We start from the raw sequence: 24,397 nt of genomic DNA, 5'->3' as shown, positions 1-24,397 counted from the left end.
TGCTGATCTTTTCCGACGCTTCTCTCTCTCTTCTCTTTCTGTGCTCACATGTCAATCACTTCTCTTCTCTCTTCTCTCTTCTCGATCTCTCAATGTGATAGTTGTGCTATTGAAGCAATTAATCTCTCTCTCTCTCTCTCTCTCCCTCCCTCTTCTACAATCGATCTTACATTCCTTAAAATCAACCACGTCCCCTCTATTTTCAAGGCGTGATCACGACCGCGGGATTGCCCAACATGAGTCGAAACGGCAGCGCGATGGCCTCTGCCCGTCCGGCGGCTGGGGGCCAGAAGGATGGGACCAGCGGTCAAGCAGAAGGTGGAAATGCACTGGTCAATGGCTACTTGATCCTCTACAATGCCCTTCTGGCTGCCGGGTAAGATGTCACTGCGTTTTGGTCTCGAGTTCACTGACTGCGCAGTAATCTCCCCGTTAAAACGGCAGCGCCCGTCTCTGGGCAGTCTCCCTCTCCCTCTTCCTCTCTCTCCCGTCAAATCTGCTGATCCTGCTTACCCCCGTTCCCCGCCCCGGAGATATGACACTCGTGTGCAAATGCACAGCACACCAAAAATCAACAACTTGTGACCTGGCGCTTGCGTCCCTTGAACACATCCAGTCCCCGCCGCGATCCGTCTCACCCAATGTCCTTTGGCCCTGTTTCGATAGCTGGTCCATGATCTTGTACGATCTACTCCGCCCGTTTCACCTTTGCAATGGGGTGGCCGGTGATCATGAGCTTGATCTCGCCCCAGCCTGGCTCCCCGCCCAAGCCCATGGCCTCCTTTGCACCGATAGCTCCAGTGGCATGCCTCTCTTCCATGCTCTCCAGGTCTGTCCACCTCTGACCGCCCCTTCTACTGCTCATGGTCATAGCAAGTGACCACCACCATACATACAAAAAGAGCCAAACTCACTGCCCGGCGCCTCCCGTGACCCCCTCGCGCAGATCTTCCAAACCGCTGCCATCCTCGAGGTCGCTCACGCGGCCCTCGGCTTTGTCAAGGCCAAGGTCTCCACCACTTTTATGCAGGTCCGACCTCTTGCTAGCTCGGCCCCTCCTTCCCACAGTTCCTCTCTTGCTCCGCAAGTCCAGTTGCCAGAGGCCCTCAGCTCACGCGGCTTGCCTCCTCCTGGCTCCGCTTGCTGTAGGTCCTCTCGCGCGTAATGCTTGTCTGGGCCGCCTGCTGGATCAATCCCCGCATCATGAACTCCCTGGCCTTTTACACCATGACCTTTGCCTGGGCCGTCACTGAGGTTGGTGTCCTACCTGCTCTTTTTTTTTTTTTTTTTCCCTCTCTTCACATTGACCAAGCGCTCCACATCACAGTCTCACCGACCGCTGCTCGTCGTGCTAGGTGGTGCGCTACAACTGGTACTGGACCAAGCTCTTGCTTGGCGATGCCCCTGGTTTTCTGACCTGGTGCCGCTACTCCTTCTTCGTCGTCCTCTACCCGCTCGGCGTCGCGGTACGTCCCTCCAGCCCATCATCACAGCAACCCATCAGCACTCGCGTTCCACTCTTTCTGTCTATCTTTTTGTTTTTCTCCCTCAATTTGAACCCCCTGTGTTGGCTCTCCGTACGATCCAGTCGGAAATTGCCTGCATTCTTCAAGCCATTGGCTACTATGATGCTCTGGCCGAGGAGCAGCGCGTACCGGATGACGACGAAACTGCCCAGTTCCTCGCTCGCGTCGCTCTCACCTTCAACTACACCATCATGGCCTTCCTGTCTCTCTATCCCATCGGTCAGCACTGCCGTTCTTTCTTTCTTGCTTTTGATGATTCCTTTGCCTTGACCTTTGTAAACCTCGCCGTGATATCTCAACACTCGCTTCATCGTCCAACGCCACCCCGCCCCTCGCTGCAGTTTTTCCGGGTCTCTACATGCACGTGTGGGCCCAGCGTCGCAAGGTCTTTGGCAAGCGCCGCCCTGCTCGCCCCGAGCCCACCGAGGGCATCCAGTGGCCTGCCGACGCTACTGGCACTCGCAGGTAACCATGGTTTTCTGCATAACTTGCATGCCCATGCATGTTCGCTGTTCCCTCAACCCCAAACTCACCCTGCCCCTCTATAGTACAAGCTCGACGGGTCAAGCCGTGCTTGCACGCAGCGTCATGGACGTGGATCCTCAGGCAGCGGTGGCCGTCATGAAGGAGCGCAACTGGCGCTTTGGCTACGGCAAGCATTTCATCGAGAACGTGCGCATCTCGCTGCGCACTCCCGAGACTGCTCTCAAGGTTGCCCAAACGGGTCTCGACTACATGCACAACCAGTTTGAGTTTGTTCGTGACGGCAAGGTCATGTCCTTGGCCACTGCCATGAGCACCATCACGGCCAGGTGCGTCTTGCCAAATCCGCCTGACTTCCCTCTCTGGCCTCATACGCTCGCGTCCGCCTCATGTTCCCCTTTCCACGTGGCTTGCCCCTGATCCAAAATTTGCGCACGCAAATTCTGATTGGCTTCCCACAGCTTCCCGGGCACCATGACCATCAAGGGCTCGGGCAAACGCGACCCCGTGTACAAGGTGCCCTACCGTCGCAAACCTTACCCGGAGCAGTCTCCCCTTGAAGATCTCACCGGTTTGTCAAGCGTCATGACTAGGCATCCCCTGCTCAGTTGTAGTCGGTGCTTTGTTGTGCCTGCTGCTTCTCTCGTCCCAACTCATCCCGTATCACTCGTGTAGGCGAAGCGTTGAAGAAGCAACTTGATCAATGGGTCAAGAATGGCACCATCGAACCCAGGTCTGGCTTGAAGCTGTGTTTGACACCCCTACCTTTCTCTATCGTGCGTTGCCTAACACCTTCCTTAATTTTGACCTTTTGTGGTTCAGCGCCCGTGATGCCATTGCTGCCGTGGCAGACCACGACGAATGGGTGGATCTCAGCGACAAGTACTTTGTCCTTCTTGGTGCCGGCTCTGGTTCGTCCTGAATATCCATATCAGACAAGGTGTCTGGCGCACGCACCACCGCTGACCTCGCGCTTTGTGATCCCTCGCCTTGCTGGCTGCATACTGACCTTAGCCATGGGTCCCTATCTTGTCCTCATGGCTCTCGGGGCCAACGTCATTGCCCTTGACCTCGACCGCCCGCAAATCTGGGAGCGTCTGATCAAGGTGGCTCGCGAGAGTGCCGGTACCTTGATCTTCCCAACCAAGGTACGACTCGGCTCTGGCTGTCAAGGCTGAACGCGTGGCTCGCCCACAAAAACGATGCTGCCACACTCAACCACGCTGCGTGGGCATGCTGTAGAAACCCGTGGCTGAGCTGACTACGGACGAGCTGATCTATGCCAACGCTGGCGCCAACCTGTTCACCGACACGCCCGAAATTTGCAACTGGGTGTCTGACCTCATGCCCAAGGAAGAATTTATTGTTGGCGGGTAGGCTGCCCCTCGTCCCATGGCGCTCCTTATTGGTCTTCTTCGTTTTCTTTTGCTTGGTTTCGAGGTGGTGTTTTGCTGTGTACGTGCAGCAAGTGATTTACTTTGTTGTGCGCTTCAATAGATATGCCTATTTGGACGGCGAGAAGCATGTGCGCGTCTCGCTTGCCATGGATGCCATCAAGGCCGGTGTGATCCGTCGCCGCAAGACGGTGACAACTCTGGCCTACCTCTGCTCGCCCACCGACGTCTTTGTGGTGCGTGGATGACGCAGGCTGCGCATCATGGTCTGGTGTATTTGCTTTTGATTGATAGTTCTTCTCACGTCATAAATTTTGCTGCACTGGATGCAGGTCAGCACGGATGCTCGTGATGCGGCCGCGGCCAACTACAAGAACCCTGGCTCGGTCAAGACATTTGTCTCTGTCCTTCGCACTGTCATGAAGAAGGCTTGCACCAAGAACGTCTTGCCCCTGGCTCAGGATGCTTCCGGAACTCACACCTATGCCATCAACGACGGTATTGTTGTGCAGCAAGGTGAGTTTGAGGCCCGGTACCCGGTCAGGTTCAAGTGTGGGCTATGATGAATGAATTTGTGGCATTTTTATGTGCTTTCTCTTTCCGTCGAAGCGTGGTTCCGTGTCTCGACCCCCGCTCTGCTGCTGCGTCTTTGTTTCTCTGTATTCATCTTCTGGCCCGTTTTGCTCCGAGTACAGGCCCCAACTATGCTTTGGCCAAGCGCCTGCAGCACTGGCGTGCCATGGTCGCTCGGTAAGAACCTTTTGCTTCGCAGCAGGCGTGTGAATTGTACAATTGCACTGGGTTCATGACTGTGTTTTGGGGGCTCTGATAGCGCGGGGGGCTCTCGTGTGTCATCCAACATTGCCCCCTCCACGGCGACGCTGTCGGTCGTGCACAACAAGAGCTTTGCTGCAGCCTACGGAGGTTGGAAGCACTTCCCGGCCTTTGAGGTTGCTTGGCAGGTCAGAGCACCAACCCTCGGTCGCACTGCTTGGACACAAGCTTGCATCTCACGTTTTCTTGGGGTGTGGTGCGTTTGGGGGCCCACAGGAAACCTCCAACGCGGTCATGGGGGCGCTGCTGATCCACGACGTCCGCAACGAGCAGAGCAAGGCCAATCCGTCCTTTGAGTTGTCGAACCAGCTTGAACAATTTCGTTATGGCTCCTTCCATGGTGGCGTGTGGCGCTCGGGTTACAAGGTGGGTGGAAGTACAGGTGCACGCACGACGTGTGCTCTGTGTTTGGAGGCATGTTCCACCTTTCGTAGGGCTCACGTCGTTCCCTGCCTGGCACCACGACAGGTCGGCTCAATTGGCGAGGCCTCGGCGTTGCTTTACTACCTCGGTCTCTACGGGCCAATGGTACGTGAGACTGTTGCGCAGAGCCTGGGTCGTTTTTGCACGACCGCCCTCACTCATGCATGCCGCGCTGTGTGTCCTTGTAGGTCCTTATTGGCCTGTTGGGGCTGTCGACGGCGTCAATTGCTTATTGTCGCAGCGGTTGACCGGGTATGAATGGAGACGCCTTGGCCCATACCAGGGGCTTTGTGCCGAATGAAGTTGCTTTTCGACCCGTGAATGTGTGTATTGCGTGAATGTGAGCCCGTGTGCCTGCAATGTTTGCAGTACCAACAATTGATACTGATGCACGTTGAATACCCCAGAATACCGCTGGGGTGGCGGTTCTCTTCACTGGGCGGAATAAACGTGAATTTTGTAGTAATTTTTTTGTAGTTTTTCTGCTGTCAATATTTTTGGACGAGTTTTATTTTATCATGTTAACTCCATCGCAGCACCACGATCATTGGGCTCTTGGCCAAGGACGGGGGTGGCATGATGCCGTCGTGGCATCTCAGAGCTCGTCAAAACATGAGGCATGCCCGTCGACCCCAAAATGAAAGGCGTGTCCATGGTTGTTTGCGAGGGGAGCTGGTTTAGTTTGGTTTGGGAGAAGTGGATCGAGCTGATGACAGACTGGACGGCAGTGCCACTGGACCTAGCTAACCGTACCTCGCCGCTGAAGCGTCACCCTGCAAAGTACCCAAACGGCGAGCCCCGAACGGCCGCTGCCGTGTAAGACCAGAAAAATCAGCGGAACAGCAAAAGAGAAAAAAGAGCAAAAAGAAGATATTTGACAGATGCAGGACTCGAACCTACAGCCTTTGGAACTGGAATCCACTGCGCTACCAATTGCGCCAATCCGCCAACTGGGTCAAATATCGCCGAGAGCCAATGGCGAAATATATAGTATATAAATAACATTAAAAGGAAGTAGAATTGCAAACAACAGAAAACAGATAACATTATTCACGACGTGACATTGAGATGTAAACACCTGTCAAAAACACATGTTGTTCCTTAGAACGGCAAAAAAAAGAGATATTTGACAGATGCAGGACTCGAACCTACAGCCTTTGGAACTGGAATCCACTGCGCTACCAATTGCGCCAATCCGCCAACTGGGTCAAATATCGCCGATGGTAAGTAAACATATTTTGACATATCAACCAAAACTTTAAGGTAAAAAATTGCTGCAATTCTGTGAGCTTTTCCATCGAGGACATTGTCGCGTTCTTCGACCCCACACGATGGTACGCTTACTGATCTGGCCAGTCTCCGATTACCAAACGGGTCGACAGTGAAGAGGGGCGAAACAATGGAAGGGAGCCGGGAGGGGTGGGGAAGGTGGTGACTTTGGCGGCGTGCCCCAATCCGCCGTCCATATCACGCATCATCATCCCTCAATGTCCCTCCTTGGCGTGATGCGGTGCCCCAACATTCATGAGCTTGCAAACGATGAGATCATGAAGATGATACATACCTTATTGTTGTTTTAATGGCTGAAGTAGAGTAAGTTGATGCATATTTAACAGCACGTATTGTCGATACGTTTTTCTACATTCTGTCGTACAAAGGACGATTTGTGGACAATTTGTGGGTGCCTTTGTATGCATTTTGGGCTTGATGTGACAGAAATCGCTGCACCGCTGCGCTGCTGCAATCGGCGTATCTGTGTGTATCATTGTTTTGGCGTGCTCGCCTATGTGTGTGTCTAGTGTGATCCGCCCGCCGTCTCCACCGCCCAGCAGCCAGCTCCAGTTTTTTCTCAGACCAGTTGCGCTCATCCCATCACTTTGGTTGAGAATCGTCACAGACAGGGGCGAGGACATCGAGCTTGAGGTGATCAGGGGTTTGCAACACAAACCTTTTGAGCATGGCGACGCCCTTCAAGAATGAACTCGGGCAGGAGGAGGCGGGCGTCGAACCCGTGTTCCACCCATCGTCTCGGCGAACAAGCCATCGACAACGTTGGATCATGCGTTTGGTGGCTGGAGTGGCCCTGCTTGGTGTCGCGGGTATAACCCTTGCCACGGCGTGGCGTCCCTTGGTCATGAGTCATGAAACACGACGTGGCGCCATCGTCGCGATGCCGCGAGAGGTCAAACCGGCCGCTGCTCAGTATCTCACTGCTCAGCTTGCCAAGCTTCAGCAGGAAAACGCACGCATACAGCAGCAGCTTCAGCAGGTTGGTCAGCCTCGACGCGCCGGTGACCGGCAAGGGAACCGGGGCTAAGCAACAATGCCGAGTGTTTGTGTCGCCCAGCTGTCTTTCTCTCACCGGACGCTCCCTTGCTTACCTTGTGCTCGTTTGCTCTGCCGTGCGTCCCTCGCCTTCCACCCACAGGTTCGTTTGCAACAAACGCGGCTGTCAGCCAAGCAGCGCATCGACCTGCTTCGCGAGACAGGCAACTGGTCGCTAGGCTCGGGTATGGAGTCCTCTTGGCTCAGTGAGCCCAATCAGCTGGCCGAATTTACTGCGGGAGGCAAGGCACGTCCTGGCGTCTATGGGGATGTCGACGAGGTTGACGACGACGACATTGCGCGCGACACGGATAATCGAGAGCCAGACACGGGCGCGAGCAGCATGTCCCTGGCCACCGATGCAACCACGTTTGCCGTGGGTCTCCACAAGGAAGACCAGACGGATATTCTATTGCTCGATATGAGCCAAGCTCTGGCCGCACTTGCCACACTTACGGAGGCATCCGACGGCGCGGCAATGGATGTAACGACTTCTTTGACGCCAGCGTCGGTGCTGCCCACCGTCCTGTCCCAACCCAAGCTTCTGCAAGCCAGTCTGCTGCAACAAATTACCGTCGAACATCTGGATCACGTGGCGGTCACTGAGCGTCGTCTTGCGCTGTCCGGATCCACGCTGCTGATGGCGGTACCCGCGAGCCCTCGTTTCAACACGGCCAAAGTCGACACGGTACACGTGTATCAGGCCTCTTCCATGCCCGTCTCGAGTGCGGAATTGCCGCGCTTTCGCCATTCGCAGGTTTTGACCTCGCCCGGAGCAGATCCCTATGCAGCCTATGGCATGGCCATTGCCGTCAGTCCTGGGTTTGTGGCCATTGGTGCACCCTTGGCCAAGGCGCTTGCTCTCAGCGACCCGTCCGAGCCGGCCACCCAGGAGCCGCGCCCAGGCGCAGTCTACCTCTACACCTCGGGTATGGCCCTGGATGCCCAAGGGCAGCCTAAATACGTTCGTATTACACCCCCAGCTGATTGTGGCGATGGCACTCGCTTCGGGAGTGCTCTGACCTTTGTGGAGGACGACAATCTCCTGCTGGTGAGCGCCCCCGGCTGGGTAGGTACCGCCGACAGTCGTGGTGCCATTTTCATCTATGCCTTGGACAGCGCAAATGACACGGCCGTCCTAGTGGGCCGAATCCTGTCGAACCCCAGTCAGCTGGATTTTGGTGTGGCTCTTGCCTACCAGGACGGCGTGCTCGCGATTAGCTCTCAGGTGGCCACCGACACAAATGCCACCAAGTTTGAGCGCGCCGTTCTCCTTTTCCTCAGGGTCACCTCGACCCGGTTTGTGTTTGTGCGTTCCCTCTCAGCTCGAGCTGACAACGAGGAACTCAACTTTGGCTTTTCCCTCACCTTTGCACCATCAGCCCTCTTGGTCGGCTCCCATCGCTACTCGATTGCTTCGACCATCACCCACGTCTATCAATGAGGCTGACCATTGCCAGATCGGGACTCTCCAGAGCATGTGCACGTGAGTCACGTGGGTGTGTGCGCAGTTCAGGGATGCAACTGGATCTCGACCATTTTCGGTTGCATCTTGGTCGTGGTGGTGGTGGTGCCGGTGGGCCTTGTTCCACTGCAGCGCGTGTTGTATGTTGTTTGAGGTGCCGTTTTTTTTTTTCGCGAGTGTTGCGGCCGAGTATTCCTGCAATTTGCTTGGGCAATGAAAGCCCGAAAATTGATTTACAAAACTTGAGCCTGTGCATACGAATAGCTCTCATCATCATAAGAATCATTCTCATTCCACTTTGTCCCCATGTCGAGATACGTGCCTGGCCGGTTCTCTTGGCCGATGGAGCGTTAGTGAAAGTGTATCAAAAGTTGCATATAATACACAAAATGATGACATTTGCGCCTAATATTGCATTCTCGTTTATATATTATATTTTCGACTTACGTCTCCAACTTCTGGGTGATTGGTCTAGTGGTATGATTCTCGCTTCGGGACTCCACTTCTCCGCATGTTACACCTTTGTACTGTACTGCGCGAATTTGCGAGAGGTCCCGGGTTCGATTCCCGGATCACCCCTGAAAATCTTTTTGCTTTGGCTCTGCTGGCTCTGCTGGCTCTGCTGGTTCTGTCTATCTTATCATCTCAATCGCTCTCTGTTGAACTCTATTGGCTCCATCCAATTGGCTCTATTGGCTGGCTGGCTGGCTTATCGGCTCTATTGGCTCTATCGGCTCTATCTGTTAGGGTCTATCACTCTATTGGCTGGCTCTATTAGCTTTATTGGCTCTTTCGGACTGGACTTATGGCTCACGTGGCTCTATTGGCTGGCTGGCTCATCGAGCCTCTTAACTGTCTTATTTGTCCGTCGTCTTTGCGCCTGCTGGCTCTATGCTGTTGGCTCTTGTTTTGCTTTGAGCTAGCTTTGAGGTCTTCGATGATGGGCACGCCAGTGGTTGGCATCGGAGTGGCGACAGAGCCAAAGACGGTGAGAGAGAGGCATGGAGAGAGACAGAGAGAGAGACAGGGCAGAGAGAGAGAGAGAGACAGGGCAGAGAGAGAGAGAGAGAGACAGGGCAGAGAGAGAGAGAGAGAGAGAGAGAGAGAGAGAGAGAGAGAGAGAGAGAGAAAGAGAGAGAAGAGAGGAGAGAGAGAGAGAGTGTGTGTGTGTGATCATCACTTTGTGGTTACACATGTAACCTTGGGCCCTAAAGGCAGAAAAAACAGAGAGAGAGAGAGAGAGAGAGAGCGAGCGAGCGCAGGCATGACTTAACGACAGAGCGAGCAGGGAAGGGCTCCAGGGACTGGCCCCGACGAGCGCGGCTGCGCTGCGACTGGCGACCGTATGTAGTCTGGCTGGTGGGGTGGGGCATTGTCCAGGGTCGATGACATTTCTGGGAGGGTGATCTTGGGTGAAGAGGGGGCGTTTGGTCGGTCAGTGGGCGCGAGATCCAACGTGCAGCAGGGCGATTGGCAGCCCACGGCAGCATCGCCTCGGTCGGATGATTGACTGATTGCAACTGTTCACAGCGCCCGGGCTCGTCCAACCGATCCAGGTGGTGACATTGGCGCGGCGAGTGAGGCGTTGGGGCGGTGGCTCGACCGACATGGCACAGTCCCTGGGCCGGCTGGCAAGTTGTGCACGCCTCGGGCTGCTGCTCGGGCTGCTGCTCGGGCTGGTGGTGCGTGCGGATGGACATTTCAGCCCCGCTGTACCAGGACACATGGACATGCCCAACGCCACCTGTCTCTCAACACAACTGCTTTTCCGACTCCAAGGCAATATCGGTGGTCATTACCAGTGCTTCGACGCCATGATGGCACAGCACCAACAACCCGCCTGGCGCGTACCCTGCTCCGGTCGACCTCCAGCCAGCGAGCGCCTCTACCATACCATCATTGCGCCCAGCGTGGCCATGCTCATGCCCATGCTCTCCATCTCTCTGCTCCTGCGCTTCACGCATCCAGCGCCTGCACCAGGCGCCGCGCATCTGCGGCACCCACGGAACCACCGCCGTCTTGACCACAATGCCTGCGACGCCGCTTGACAAAATAATTCAGGGCCTTCTTGATCCACGCACGGACCTCCCCGTGCCTCTTGTGTGTTTGACAAGACGCGCTGGGGTTCTTGAGTGCCTTTCGATTTTTCAACAATGCCTGTAGTTCATATTGTGCAATAGTACGCGCACACCTGGCCCACCAGCCTCCATGAGTATCGTTTCTTCGCCTGTCAATTCTTCCTGATGTCCTTGTTCATTGCTCACGCTTTGAGTCCGTTGAGTTCATCGGTAATGCGGGCCAGCTCTTCTCCTTGATAGTGCTGTCTCGTGGCGTCGCTTTGAGCTGGATTGGTCCCATCGAGGCCGTCCATGACACGTGCCATTTCTGTGCCGGCTTGAAAATAGAACGAGTTAATCCTTTCGCTTCAATTCATTTATTAATCCTGAACACTGTGGTCAGATCCGAGGCCTCTTCTGGTGAGACGCCTACATTTCAGAACTAAAACAATCGAGGTTGTCTAGCTCACAGAAATTTTAGGAGCAGGCAGGCTTTGTGCAACACCAATTCGGGAACGATCCTCTCTATGCCGCCATCGATCTGTGGGGCGTTTTTGCCATCATCGCACGCTCGGGGCTCGTCATCAAACAAGATTCAGAAGGACGTCGTCGCGTTTCAGCAGCTCCATGAACACATCCGGATCCAAGCTCCTCGAGTCATCAAGCCATGCCACCATCAAAGCCACCGAAAGGCGCCGGCGCAAAAGTCCACGGCGTGCAGACCGGGCGAGCGCGTCCACTACCAGCGCGCACGTTTGACACACGTATTCAGACGATTCAGATGAGCTCATGGACAGGGTTTGCATATCTGGCTGCGATTATAACATCTCGCGTTTGCTTACCATACGCATGGGGCGGGGGAGCCGCGCCAGATGGCCGGTGCAAGGCCATGATGACTTCAAGTGCTGGTTGTGCCAGCGCCTTTGATTCCCGCCATTGGAGCACACATGAGCATGAACGTGTGTCGGCGCGGCGCGAGTCGTGGCCAGATCGAAACACGTCTCGTCTCGCAGTCGAGACACCGCAGCCCCACCTGGGTCTGCAGATCACCACGCTGAAGGCGAGTGGCGTGCAGCAGCGCAGCCAACGGTGTATCATCACTCTGAATCATCACGGAGAACCGAAACAAAATGCCAACGCAGAAAAAAAGAAAAAAAAAAGAGAGAGAGAGGCAGAGAAAAGGGCAGTGAGGTTGGTTCTGGTGGTCACCACTACCCACACGTCACGCAAGAATCCTTGGTGCGCGACATTACCACATCGACCAGGTTGGCGTCGGCACCGGCCACAACCAGGGCTTGGATAATGTCGGTCCAACCGCGGCTGCAGGCCACATGGAGAGGCGTGCGTCCAATCTACTGGTCACAACGTGCCACCAGCAGCCCTCTTGATACATCACCCGCAGTGGAATGCTGGGAGCGAGCTGCCACGCCTGCATCTTACCTCGGTCTGGCAGTTTGGGTTGGCTCCGGCCACCCCGACAAACAGCCGTACTACACTGGTCATTCCATGATAACAAGCATAGTGCAGCGTCGTGACGCCCCCTCCGACCGTCTGTGCGACCCACCCACGCAGCCCTCAAGTTCAGTAAAGTGATGGCCTCTGAAGCTCAAGGTCTGAGCCCCCGCCCCCCCCCACAACAGCGCCCCACGTACCATCCGACCATCGTGCCACTCAGCCACCGCACGCAGGGCCTCAACATCATCCCCCAACTCCCCCAACGCTCCCAAGACATCCGCCTCCGCCCCACCAGCCCGACACAGCGCATAAACTCGCTCCGCCACCGCCATCTCTCCCCACGCCCTAAAATATCTGACAATCCCCGACTCACACAATTCAAGGTGCGACGTGCGAAAAGGCACAAAGAAGTGGCTTCATATACAATTTTAAGATATCCACTTTCGCCAACGGTCATACCACATGGAATACACCGGCTCTCGTCCGATCGCCGCAGTTAAGCCATGTTGGGCCATGCTAGTACTATCGTGGGTGACCAGATGGGAATACATGGTGCTGTTGGCCTCCTCTTTTTATTTCACGCTCCTTCATCTCTTTACGCTTCATCTCCTTCATCTCTTTACGCTCCTTCATCTCTTTACGCTCCTTTACGCTCCTTCATCTCTTGACTCGGTTAAGTTTTCTTGGGTTTGGAGGGGTGACTTGAACTTGATCTTTGCGTTATTTAGAGAGGTAGGAAGCCGAGGCTGGCCCTCATGAGATCTGCTCATCGACGAGAAAAGAACCTTCACAATGGACGGGACTTGCTGCGGCGGTGTGTGCGTCTGTATGTGTGTGTGTGGTGGCGGTGATGGGGCGGGGAATCATTTTGTAGGGTGGGTATACACCGCTGCATTGGGCCTGCGTGAACGGCCATCTGGAGGTGATGGAGATGTTGTTGAAGCACGGGGCCGATGCCCAGACCCAGAACAAGGTCAGCCTCCCGGCCCTTTTTTTCTTTTTTTTTGGATGTTGAATTGGCTGTAGTTTTTGACAGCCAGCACAGCTGAACACGGCAATGTACATGTGGCGCACAACTCAATGTATAGGGTGGCAATACTTTACTGCACAGTGCTTGCCGTTTCGGCCATGACAAGGCAATGAAGATTCTGCTGAGGCACGGCGTTGATGCTCGAGTCAAGAACAAGGTCAGCACAAGCTCATGGCGCTTTCTTGGCTCTCGTCACCCTTGTTCAACTGCTGAAGGAGCTCACGGTCATGGCGCGTCACTTGTGTACAATGGTGGTGGTGGGGGCGAAATCAATCTGTAGGACGGCCAGACACCACTGCATATTGCCTGCATCAAGGGTTGCGCCAGCCGGGTGGAACTTCTATTGAAGCACAACGCTGATTTGAACGCTCAGAACAATGTTAGGCTACCTTCTTCCATGCACCTCGTCATCTCTTTCGAGAGTCTTGGGCTTGGCTGCTCAGATGGCTGTTCATGATGCTGTCATGTTTCTGATTGTTGCAAACAAAAACCGACAGAATGGCGATACACCGTTGCACATTGCCAGTGCCAAGGGCTGTGCAAAAGTGGCAGAAACACTGTTGCAGCACGGCGCTGCCGCTCAAGCTCAGAATAACGTCAGTCCCCTTGCCCTTTTCGCCCTGCTTCAAGTCTTTTCACCACCAGCCCGCCCCGAGTCGAGATGTCATTTTGGCAAACACAAAGCAGAAAAGTGGCCGCTCCAACCCGAGTTTTGCTCTGTGTCACCGCCGCTCGGCCGCCCTCCCCTGCGCATCCATCTTCTTTATTCTTTGCTCGGTTAACATCAAATGCTTTCTGTTTGCTGCCCTGCCATCTGTCCTGCCGTTTTTCTCTTCATCTTAGAACGGTGAAACACCCCTTGATAGGGCGCTGCAACACCGGCATGGGGTTACCGTTGTCCCTGTGTTTGCAGCACATGAAGCTCGCCTGGCCCAACTTCCCGAGCCCGCCACATAGGCGCACTTGGCCTCGACAGGGGAAAAAAAAAAGAAGAAGCATCTGACATCTCGAGGTTTTCCGAGGGCTGTGTGACCATGCAGATCAACGAGCAGCCGTTGCTTTACGAGCTTGGAAGAGTGCTGGCAGCACACTGCGCTTGCTTCCCGGCCGAGACGGCATCTACCAAGGCTCAGAGCGGCCAGAGCGGCCAGAGCGGCCAGAACGGCCAAAGCGGCCAGAGCGGCCGTGGACTTGTTTGCCAACCAGCACAGCATGGCGTTTCCATGCACCGAGAGCTGCTGAACATTACCAAAGACGATCTCAGGTCCCTGGTTGGGGGACACTGCCCAGACATGAACGCAGCGTCCTCAGCTGGTCTCTGCCCGATGCTTGGCAGAGGTCCGAGACTGCCGAGCTACAAATATATAGGGTCACCGCGCATCAAGATGGGCGCCCGTGTTTTACGAAACTCGGGTCATGCTACTATAACTCTCTGTTTGCGCGGGGTTCGTGTCTGAGCTGAGCCATGCAATAGACTGAAGCAAGGCGCTGGCGGGCAAGCTGTTGCTGCGCGAGCGGAGCGTACAAAGCTGGTCGGCCCGAACCGGAAACAGCAGCGCCACTGGCTGGGGACACGCTCTGCGGCCTTTCCGTCTTTTTGGCGGCTGGCCCAGTGATCCTTGAATGGTTGATATCACGTTTCTCCCCCTTTCTCTTTGATAGTCCAGTGAAGTCAGCCCTGCTGGCGACAAATCAAATAAAGTGGCGCGCACATGTGCGCCTTGAGCCGTCCAATCAAGTTTTTTTTTTTTTTTTTTTTTTCCAATGTCTTCTTTGAGTATGTCGCTTCAATCAATTGACAAACGTGGGGTCGCAAGGGCAACTGAGTCAGGCAATGCAAAGAGCAGCGATTTTTGCTAACAAGGAGTCCAAAAGCTAAGAAAACATGTCGCTCCACTGATTGGCGTACCACGCAATCCTGTCGTCGTTTCGACTGGCGCTGAGGACGTCGAGGTCGCCATCGTTGTCCAGGTCCGCCGCATATGCAAACCACGCAAAGTCGGCGGCGGTCGTGATGACAATTCGGGTGGAAAAGGAGCCGTCACCGTTGTTGCGGTACCACGCAATCGTATTGTCGCCATAGCTGGCGCTGAGGACATCGACATGGCCATCGCTGTCCAAGTCCGCTGCATACACCGAAAATGCACTTTCAGCGGCTGTGGTGATGGCGATCGGCGTGGAAAAGTTGCCGTCGCCGTGGTTGCGGTACCACGCAATCTTGTTGTCGTGCCGGCTGGCGCTGAGAACGTCGAGGTCACCGTCATTGTCCAAGTCTGCCGCGTACACCGAGCATGCACCATCGGCAGCGGTGGTGATGACAATTTGGTCGGAGAAGGTTCCGTTGCCATTGTTGCGGTACCACGCAATCTTATCGCCGTCGGCGGAGTTTGCGCTGAGAACATCGGGATAGCTGTCGTTGTTCAAGTCTGCCGCGTAGACGGAGAACGCGGTACCCGAGGTCGTGCTGATGACAATTTGGCTGGAAAAGGTGCCGTTGCCATTATTCTGGTACCATGCGATCTTGTTGTCGTCCCGGCTGGCGCTGAGAACATCGAGGTTACCGTCATTGTCCAAGTCTGCCGCGTACACCGACCAGGCCCCGTCGGCTTCTGCGGTGATGACGCGCTGGGTGGAAAAGGTGCCATTGCCATGGTTGCGGTACCACGCAATCTTATCGTCGTTTTGGCTGGCGCTTAGAACGTCGGAATGACCGTCGTTGTCCAGGTCTGCTGCGTGCACGCAGGCCGCTCCGATTGCGGCCTCCGTGATGACCATCTGCGCGGAAAAGGCACCGTTACCGTTGTTGTGGTACCACGCAATCTTGCCGTCATCGTGGCTGGCGCTCAGGACATCGAGGTGGCCATCCTTGTCCAGGTCTGCCGCGTATGCCGAGCTGGCACCGGCAGCGGCACTGGTGATGGTGTAACCCCTGAACGTGCTCGGACTGAAGACTGTCAGAGACTTGAGACGTTCCAGCACATCAACGCCGTTGAGCACAACGCGGTTGCTGGCATTGATGAACAGCGTGCCTTCGGCATCGACACTGATGCTGGGCTCGATCACATCCACAGCAAGGGCCCAGACAAGAAAGCTGCTGCCGATCAGCACCCAGCAGCGCACCGCGGTCCACAGCGTCCCCTTCATGACGATGATTTAAAAAATAAAACTTTAAATAAAAACCAATTCCATGTCAATAATATTTAAATTTTTCTACCTTGAAAAAAGTCTGTCAACCCAAGCAGAATTTACTAAAGATTTAAATTTTCTACCTTGAAAAAAAATATAGCCAAACCCCCCTTCCGCCTTGTGGCTTTTGCTTTTAACTTCTTCTTCTTCTTCTGCTGCTTGCTTCTGTTTGGCATCGGGATCGACATTGGCATCGGCGGGCTGCTCGACGCCTCTTGCTTGGTGTGTGGTGACTGATCGCTTGTGGTTGGTACGGGCAATCTCCTGATTGGGTGGGGCTTTGTGTGGCGACGCCAGACCGTTTGGTTGGGAGTATCGCTGCCACTCTTTTTTTTTTTTTTTCCACTGATCTCGCCTCGCAGTCGTCGCGGGCGCTTGGGCGAGCAAATACACCTGTGCTCGTGAATGTGACCCAGAACTTTTGGCCAAAGGTGAGTCGTTTGGCGGTTCAGGCAGAGGAGAGCAAAGACCCGCTGACCGGCTGCCGTTTTGGACACGTCGACTCCCAGTCCGAATTTTGGGTTGACAGATGGAGGGGGCTCACGAGATTGATGGTGGATAGAGGAAGCATCAAGCGGATTTGAAGTGGATCAAGCGGTTTTGAAGCGGATGGTGATCGAGAGATACCGTTACCATGAATGATGATGGAGTGCAGCTGTTTGATGCGTGTTATTACTATGATCCACACAAGGCGCTGCGGCTGTTGAACAGTTGGGACGAACAACGTATTCGTCATGCTGCCCAATACAAAAATGAGGTACGTCGTATACTGTTTGGCATGATGTGGTGTGTGATATATACCTTCTGAAAGTATGGTATAACATGAGACATGCATCATCCCACAGGGTGACTTTTCACCGCTACACTATGCCTGCCTTAACGGTCACATCGAGGTGGTGGAGACGCTGTTGAAGCACGGTGTTGATGCTGAAGCCAAGAGCTACGTCAGTACAGTAACCCCTTTTGTCCTCCTTCGATGGTATACACCTGTACCACACGGTTGATGATGGTGATGACTGCTGATGCATGATCCCACAGTCTGGCTGGACACCACTACACAAAGCCTGCCGCAGCGATCGCGTCGAGGTGGTGGAGATGCTGTTGAAGCACGGTGTTGATGCAAAAGTCAAAATCGAGGTCAGTACCTCTTTCCCCCTTTACCCCCCTTCAGCTGTACCATATGATGATGCTGCTGTACGTGTACGTAACGCTGATGCATCATCCCACAGAATGGCTTTTCAGCACTACACTATGCCTGCCTTTACGGTGATGGCAAGGTGGTGGAGATGTTGTTGAAGCACGGTGCTGATGCTAAAGCCAAGGGCAGGGTCAGTACAGTGCCTCGTCCCCCTTTAGCCCCCCTATGATGGTATAGCTGTACCACATGATGGTAATGATGATGATGATGATGATGATGATGATGATGATGATGGCATATCCCACAGCATGGCATTACACCACTGCTCTGTGCCTGCGAAAAGGGTGATGTCAAGGTGGTGGACATGTTGTTGAAGCACGGCGCTGATGCTAAAGCCCAGGACAGGGTCAGTACAGTGCCTCCCTTCCCCCCTCCCTCTGGCTGCTGCTGCTGCTCCCGCTGCTCGTCGTCTTTGTCCCGTCCCTCGTTCTTCTACACCCTGCCCACCGTGCGCGTCCGTTCTGCCCTTGCTCCTTTTCTTCTTTCCCGCTATCCCTCTTCTGTTCCCATTTTCCGTCCACCCTTTTGCACACGCTCCTTGCACCCCGCCCTGTCCCACTGTATCTACACCGGCGTCCCCTTCTGATGTCGTGACTTCAAACCGGGCACTATTCTATCTCTCGCCATCGTGCTCCTGCCTCCCTCGCACGCTCAAGCGGCTTTGAGTAGTCGTTTCTTCTGCTTTACCCAGGCTCACCCAACGCTCACCCTTTCCCCACCCTGCCTGGAAAAAAAAAAAAAAAAAGAATGGCTGCGCACCGGTGCACAAAGCCTGCCATGGCAACTATGTGAAGATCTTACAGCTACTTCTGGAGCACCACGCCAATGTTGAAGTCAAGGATTGGGTTTGTGATTCTACTTGGCCATGAACCTTGTGCCGCACCTTCTTCGCTCGGGCTTGCAATGTCCTGGATTCCACTGGCTCATCCAGACCCTTTGTCTTGGGCTGCGTGCGTGTCCGTCTTGCTCAAACGATGCCGCTGCTGGCCATCCAATGCCTCGGCAGCGTGAAAACACACCACTTCACATCGCCTGTGACTATGATCACGCCGAGATCACTTCGATCCTTCTAAGTCATGGTGCAGACGCCAACGCGAGAAATCGTGTAAGAAGCTTCTTACGTGCCCCCTCATATGTTGAAAAGGCCAGTTTGTTGCTTATGCCTGTCTCTGTCTGATGAATTTGTTTTTGCGGCTAGGATGGAGCGACATCATTACACGCTGCCTGCCAAGGTGGTAGCATGAAGGCGGTACAAAGTTTGTTGAGTCACAATGTAGACCCCAACATCACCAATCACGTTAATTGCGCTATTTGCCGTCTAAAATTGAATGTATTGTGTTGCCTCCTCCCTTGGTAAGAGCTCGTTCCTCATGTTCCCGAACATGATTATAATATAGGACGGCCAAACGCCGCTCCATGTGACCTGCACTGCCTTGTCTGCCAGCCGAGAGGGTATCCAGCAACTCTTGCGGCACGGTGCCGACCCGAATGCGAGAGATCTCGTAAGCTCTTTATCATGATGCCGTGCTTTTCCGCTCTTCTGCTGCACCTGCGATTGATACCTGATGGCCTTCTGTGGCAGGCGGGTGCACGACCCTTGGATCTGGTCCTTCGCAGGGATCGCATCAAGCTGGATGTGGGTCTTTTTTTTTTGTTTATTTTGGTTACATTGCTGAGGCAAGCTTGCTGACCGATGAAACTGTTTCACTTTATAGGTGGTTGCAGAGCTGTTGAGCGTAACCCGTACCCCTTGCTCCTACCGAACTTCGAATTCCAATGGTGCGCACCTGATTCCCATCTGATTGTTCGCATTGTCTTGCTCTCATCGGATTTCAACGTGGCGCCAGTCCAAGGCTTGATCCATGCGGAGCAGATCAGACGCTGGCGGCGCGCTGTTGCTGTTCTCTGTAGCGTCGGCTGGCGCGTTGATCCTCGATTGTTCGATATCCAAGACCTACAAGCCCTTGGTGACCTGGCCGCTCGAACGTCCGCTGCTCAAGTAGGACTTTGAAAATTGAAATGTGTGGCGCTTGTGGTTGGCTTGTCGATCGCTATGCAATCAGAAAATAAAGTCAACGGGCAGGGCGGGCTTTGCCAAACGTCTGAAGCAGACCAGTCCAGCAACCATCGAAAAAGAGCGGGTAACCGCTCCGTTTTGATTTACCATGACATCGAATGATGACAATTGTGTCTCGGTAGCGGCGGCTGCGGGAGTGACCAGAGCAAGCGCGAACTTAAAAAAGAAAAAGAAAAAGAGAAGAAGCACAAGAAGCACCAACATCGTGAGCGCGAGGCGCGCTCGCCCTGCCATGTGCTCTGGAATGCCCAACAAGCCAGCGATCGTGATGAGCGCGATCACGTGGCTCGATTGCTGGTTAAGGCAGCAGCTGCTCAGATTTCGAGACCAAGAAAAATTGCTTTAATCTCCTACTTTGGTTGCTTCTGGTAGAGTGGTCATGATTGGAATGGGTACTCTGGGAGAACCCGAACCTCGCCCAAGCTGTCCAGCACTACGGAGGAGGGGCAACGCAATGAGTCACTGCATGTTTCTTTTGGACAAGAGTTGGCACCCAAGAAATCAAGTTGGCGCGCTCGTCGTCGGAAATGGTCGCTCGCATCTGGTTGAGGAGATGTTCGATCTGGTCGGCAGCGTTAAAGCGGCTCGCCGACGGGCTTGGGATGCTGACCAGCTGCCACGGCTGGCAGACAGGCATTACACGTGTGCGCACATGTTCTTTGCATTTTCTTCGTCAACTCTTCTGCTTTTGGCTCTTCTGCTTGGCATCGGTATCGACATCGGCATCGGGAGGTTGCTTGACGAGTCTTGCTTTGCGTGTGGTGCTTGATTGCTTGTGCTCGGTACGGGAATATCCTGGTCGGGGCCTTGTGGCGACGCCTGAACGTTTGGTTGAGCGCATTGCTGCCACTTTTTTTTCCCGTGGTGTGAGTGCCACTGATCTCGCCTCACAGTCGTCAGCGTGCGCTTGGGCAAACCAAGTACACCTGTCTTCGCAACTGTCACCAAGAACAATCGACCAGAGGTGAGTCGTTTGTTGCATCAGGCAGGCAAGACCCGCTGACCGGCTGCCGTTTTGGAAACGAATCTCAATATCATAATAAACTTTGAGTTGTCAAACGTGCTGGAGGGGCTTATGAGATTGGTGGTGGGTAGAGAAGCAAAAAGCTGCTTGAAGCGGATGGTATATAGAGAGCGATACCATCTATCATGAGTGATGATGCTGATGGAAGGCATCTGTATGGGGCATGTTTTTCACCAGATCCACAAAAGGCGCTGCAGCTGTTGGAGTATTGGGACCAACAGCAAATTCTAGACGCTGCCCAATACAAAGGTGGTGGGGCCTGCTATCACGGTCATGTCAAGGTGGTGGAGATGCTGTTTGATACGAAAGCCAAGGGCTATGTCAGTACAGTACCTCCCTCTTCCCCCCTTGACTCCCCTATGATGGTGCCCGCACCTGTATCACATGATGATGATGATGAATGAAATCTCCTTGTTCTCGGTAAGGTGTCACAGGCACCAAAGTACGCAGCTCCAGCCCAGCGTCACAAGTACTCGGGGGCGAGCTAAAAGTCCACAGGCGACACAAGCACCAAGGCGAGCTCAAAAATTTTACACACAGCTCCAACCGGACAGCACAAGCACCAAAGCGAGCTCAAAAATTTTACACACAGCTCCAACCGGATGGCACAATCCACGGTGAGCTCAGGCTTTGTACAACTCCAGCTGAGTGACACAGGCATTCCAGGCGAGCTCAGCTCTCACAGCTCCAGCTGGTGCAACGCAACCACAGCGAGCTAGAAGCCACAACACAGATCGAGACGAATTGTCAGCATGCGTCCATCGAGGCCCATAACCTTTTAGGATATGATCAATTCACAAAGCAAACGGAGGAAATAGAAACGGGAAAAGTACAAAGTAAACTGCCACTTCCGGTCTACGGGACCGTACTTATATCTCGGTGGCAGGAACAATCACAATGTTCTACAGGCTTCCTTGAGCCGTCAAGGATAATCAGACATCAGCCTCCAGTCGATGAACACGATAGTCATGACTGGTATCTTCCAGTGTGTTCCAGCAGCTTCTAGACATATGTCTATGCTTGTAGTCCAATAGGTGGTTGTGCCAGGCGGGCCTCGTGAGCAGCAAACACGGGCCTCAACTTGTCGCCATATCTACGTCCCAGATCGAGGGGCGTTTTGCCATCCTGAGGACATGGCCACAACCAAGCGATCAAAGCGTGTGAGGTGGACAGCGACGCGAGGGTTGAGTTGGGCCATGTGCATTTGCTTCTTCATAACAAAAACGAGGTTACAATGCAAAAAAGATGTGATGAAGACGGCACACGCGAGGGAGGTGTACAAACGGGGTAGGCAGGTGGCAGGCGTCCGAAAGGAGGCGCGCTTGGAGAGAAAAAAAAGAAAAAAAAAAGAAAAAAAAAAAAAAAAAAGAAAAAAACGAAAACAAACGCCGCGTGTGCCGGGCAAAAGTGAAGGCACGGCCACCGAAAGCCGCTTGGGCGTACGAGGGAGGCAGAAGCGTGATGGCAAAGGGTGGAGTGATGCCCACATGGATCAGAAAAGGGGAGAGCGAGGACGGCAGGCGGAAGAGACCAGCAGGGAACAGGGAGCACTGACAACGGGCGGATGCAAACCAGGAGAAGAAGAGGGATAGCGGGAAAGAAGAAAAGGAACCAGGGCGGAGAACGGACGCGCACGGGTGGGCAGGGTGTAGAGGAGAGGAGGGACGGGGGCAAAGCGGGAGCAGGAGCAGCAGCCAGAGGGGTAAAGGGGGCCAAGGGGGGGGACTGTACTGACGTTGTCCTTGGCTTTGGCATCAGCACCGTGCTTCAACAGCATCTCCACCACCTCCACATGACCGTAAAGGCAGGCCTCGTGCAGTGGTGTATCGCCATACTGTGGGATGATGCATCAGCATGACGTACAGGTATAGCATCACCAGCATCATCATCATCATCATGGGGTACAGGTGCACCCTCATCATAGGGGGGAGTAGAGGGAGAAAAGAAGGAGGTCCTGTACTGACGTTTTCCTTGGCTTCAGCATCAGCACCGTGCTTCAACAGCATCTCCACCACCTTGGCATCATTCTTACCGCAGGCATAGTGCAGTGGTGTCATGCCACGCTGTGGGATGATGCATCAGCATGACGTACAGGTACAGCATCATCAGCATCATCATCATCAGCATGGGGTACAGGTGCACCATCATCATAGGGGGGTAAAGGGGAAAAGAGGGAGGTCCTGTACTGACGTTGGACTTGGCTTCAGCATCAGCACCGTGCTTCAACAGCATCTCCACCACCTTGGCATCATTCTTACCGCAGGCATAGTGCAGTGGTGTCATGCCAGCCTGTGGGATGATGCATCAGCATGACGTACAGGTACAGCACCATCAGCATCATCATCATCAGCATGGGGTACAGGTGCACCCTCATCATAGGGGGGTAATGGGGGAAAGAGGGAGGTACTGTACTGACCTCGTCCTTGGCTTTAGTGTCAGCACCGTGCTTCAACAGCATCTCCACCACCTTGTCAAGACCGCTACGGCAGGCCATGTGCAGTGGTGTCCAGCCATCCTGTGGGACGATGCAAACATGCAGTACATGTCCCATGTTATACCATAACGTCACCTCATCCAAAGACATATTATTCAAAAAGTAACCAATGTCACACAACATCATCATACCAAACAGCATACGTACGAAACCTTTGTACTGGGCAGCATCTCGTATACGTTGTTGGTCCCAGCTGGTCACCAGCTGCAGCGCCTCTTGTGGATCTGATGAATCGCACGCACACCACAGCTGCTTTCCATCAGCACTCATGGTATCTCTCTATTCATCCGCTTCAAACCGCTTTCATCCACAACCAATCTTATGAGCCCCCTCCAAGTACAACTCGTCTGACAACCCAAAATTTGGATTTCACAGGCGCGCCGTTTCCCAAACGGCAGCCGGTCAGCGGGCTCCTTGCTCTTCTCTGTCTGGTGCAGCAAACAACTCACTTTTGGCCAAGAGTTCTCGATGACAGTTGCGAGGACAGGTGTACTCAGTTTCCTAAGCGCACGTTGTTGACTGCGAGGTAAGATCAGTGAGGCCAACTGAAAGCAAAAAAAAAAATGGCAGCAGTGCTTTCAATCAAAACGATCTGGCGTCGCCGCAAGGCCCCGACCAGGAGAAAGCACAAGCGATCAGTCACCACACACAAACAAAGCCAGACACGTCAAGCAGCCCGCCGATGCCGATGCCGATACCGAGACCGCTGCCAAAAAAGGGCACCAAGAAGAAGAAGAAGCAATGAGAGAGGACCAGAAGAAGGAAAATGCAAACAACACACACACACACACACACACACACACACACACACACACACACACACACACACACACACACACACACACACACACACACACACACACACACACACACACACACACACACACACACACACACACACACACACACACACACACACACACACACACACACTCGTTTACATTTCTTTAATTTTTTACATGTACTTTGGGGGAAAGGTCAAAGCAACAACAGTCTTACGAGCAAAGTCTAAGCTTGTGTACGTACAACGTGTACCGCCCCCTTGCCTGCCATGGCCCCGTTACGAGCAGCTTCTAGAGCACCACGAAAGTGAGGCTTGTGTACGTACAACGTGTACTGCCCCTTTGCCAGCCGTGGCATTACAAGCCCGTTGGCTAACTGCCACTCCAGTCATATCAATCTTATCCCCACCCGGATGTGAGCGACCATTCCTAACGGCCAACGCGCGTTAAAGAAAAGTTGGTCGGACAAGTGCGAGGCGCGCGCTCGATGACTGTGCTTCATGTCCTTCTTCTTCTTCTTTTTTTTTTTTTTTCATGTTAATTTATTTATTGTCAGGCTCCAGCACGTCTGGAGGCCGGTTTTGGGTTGCGAGGAAGCGCGTAGGTTTGAGGAAGCGTTTTGAGAGAGGTTTGAGAGATGTCCG

The 24,397-nt window shown here is 54.0% G+C and overlaps 5 protein-coding genes across 5 annotated transcripts; 2 read left to right on the top strand and 3 right to left on the bottom strand.

The window, feature by feature from the left end:
* Positions 1 to 214: 214 nt before the first annotated feature.
* Positions 215 to 4,908, top strand: MONBRDRAFT_34801 (uncharacterized protein; the record flags this gene model as incomplete). Its single annotated transcript, XM_001750971.1, has 20 exons — positions 215 to 376; positions 667 to 829; positions 947 to 1,030; positions 1,150 to 1,254; positions 1,356 to 1,466; positions 1,589 to 1,745; positions 1,868 to 1,991; positions 2,075 to 2,338; positions 2,471 to 2,580; positions 2,685 to 2,742; positions 2,832 to 2,920; positions 3,024 to 3,157; positions 3,252 to 3,382; positions 3,507 to 3,639; positions 3,736 to 3,919; positions 4,099 to 4,153; positions 4,236 to 4,365; positions 4,454 to 4,603; positions 4,706 to 4,765; positions 4,849 to 4,908. Exons 1-20 carry the CDS (start codon positions 237 to 239, stop codon positions 4,906 to 4,908), a joined length of 2,442 nt encoding a protein of 813 aa, XP_001751023.1. The 5' UTR covers positions 215 to 236.
* A 1,709-nt stretch (positions 4,909 to 6,617) lies between these two features.
* Positions 6,618 to 8,429, top strand: MONBRDRAFT_13072 (uncharacterized protein; the record flags this gene model as incomplete). Its single annotated transcript, XM_001750970.1, has 2 exons — positions 6,618 to 6,929; positions 7,089 to 8,429. The coding sequence occupies 2 exons, from the start codon at positions 6,618 to 6,620 to the stop codon at positions 8,427 to 8,429; spliced, it is 1,653 nt and encodes a 550-aa protein (XP_001751022.1).
* Positions 8,430 to 9,369: 940 nt separating this feature from the next.
* On the bottom strand, positions 9,370 to 10,150 carry MONBRDRAFT_30522 (uncharacterized protein; the record flags this gene model as incomplete). Its single annotated transcript, XM_001750966.1, has 2 exons — positions 9,370 to 9,658; positions 9,999 to 10,150. The coding sequence occupies 2 exons, from the start codon at positions 10,148 to 10,150 to the stop codon at positions 9,370 to 9,372; spliced, it is 441 nt and encodes a 146-aa protein (XP_001751018.1).
* Positions 10,151 to 11,718: 1,568 nt separating this feature from the next.
* Positions 11,719 to 12,294, bottom strand: MONBRDRAFT_13070 (uncharacterized protein; the record flags this gene model as incomplete). The annotated part of the gene is made up of 3 exons (XM_001750965.1): positions 11,719 to 11,859; positions 11,948 to 12,058; positions 12,160 to 12,294. The coding sequence occupies 3 exons, from the start codon at positions 12,292 to 12,294 to the stop codon at positions 11,719 to 11,721; spliced, it is 387 nt and encodes a 128-aa protein (XP_001751017.1).
* Positions 12,295 to 14,867: 2,573 nt separating this feature from the next.
* Positions 14,868 to 16,136, bottom strand: MONBRDRAFT_30521 (uncharacterized protein; the record flags this gene model as incomplete). The annotated part of the gene is made up of 1 exon (XM_001750964.1): positions 14,868 to 16,136. One exon carries the CDS (start codon positions 16,134 to 16,136, stop codon positions 14,868 to 14,870), a length of 1,269 nt encoding a protein of 422 aa, XP_001751016.1.
* Positions 16,137 to 24,397: the final 8,261 nt, after the last annotated feature.

The sequence above is a fragment of the Monosiga brevicollis genome, genomic scaffold, assembly GCF_000002865.3.
Source record: "Monosiga brevicollis MX1 MONBRscaffold_55 genomic scaffold, whole genome shotgun sequence".
Taxonomy (NCBI): domain Eukaryota; class Choanoflagellata; order Craspedida; family Salpingoecidae; genus Monosiga; species Monosiga brevicollis.
Note: the sequence above shows the minus strand (reverse complement) of the source record. Positions and strands in the feature narration are given on the sequence as shown.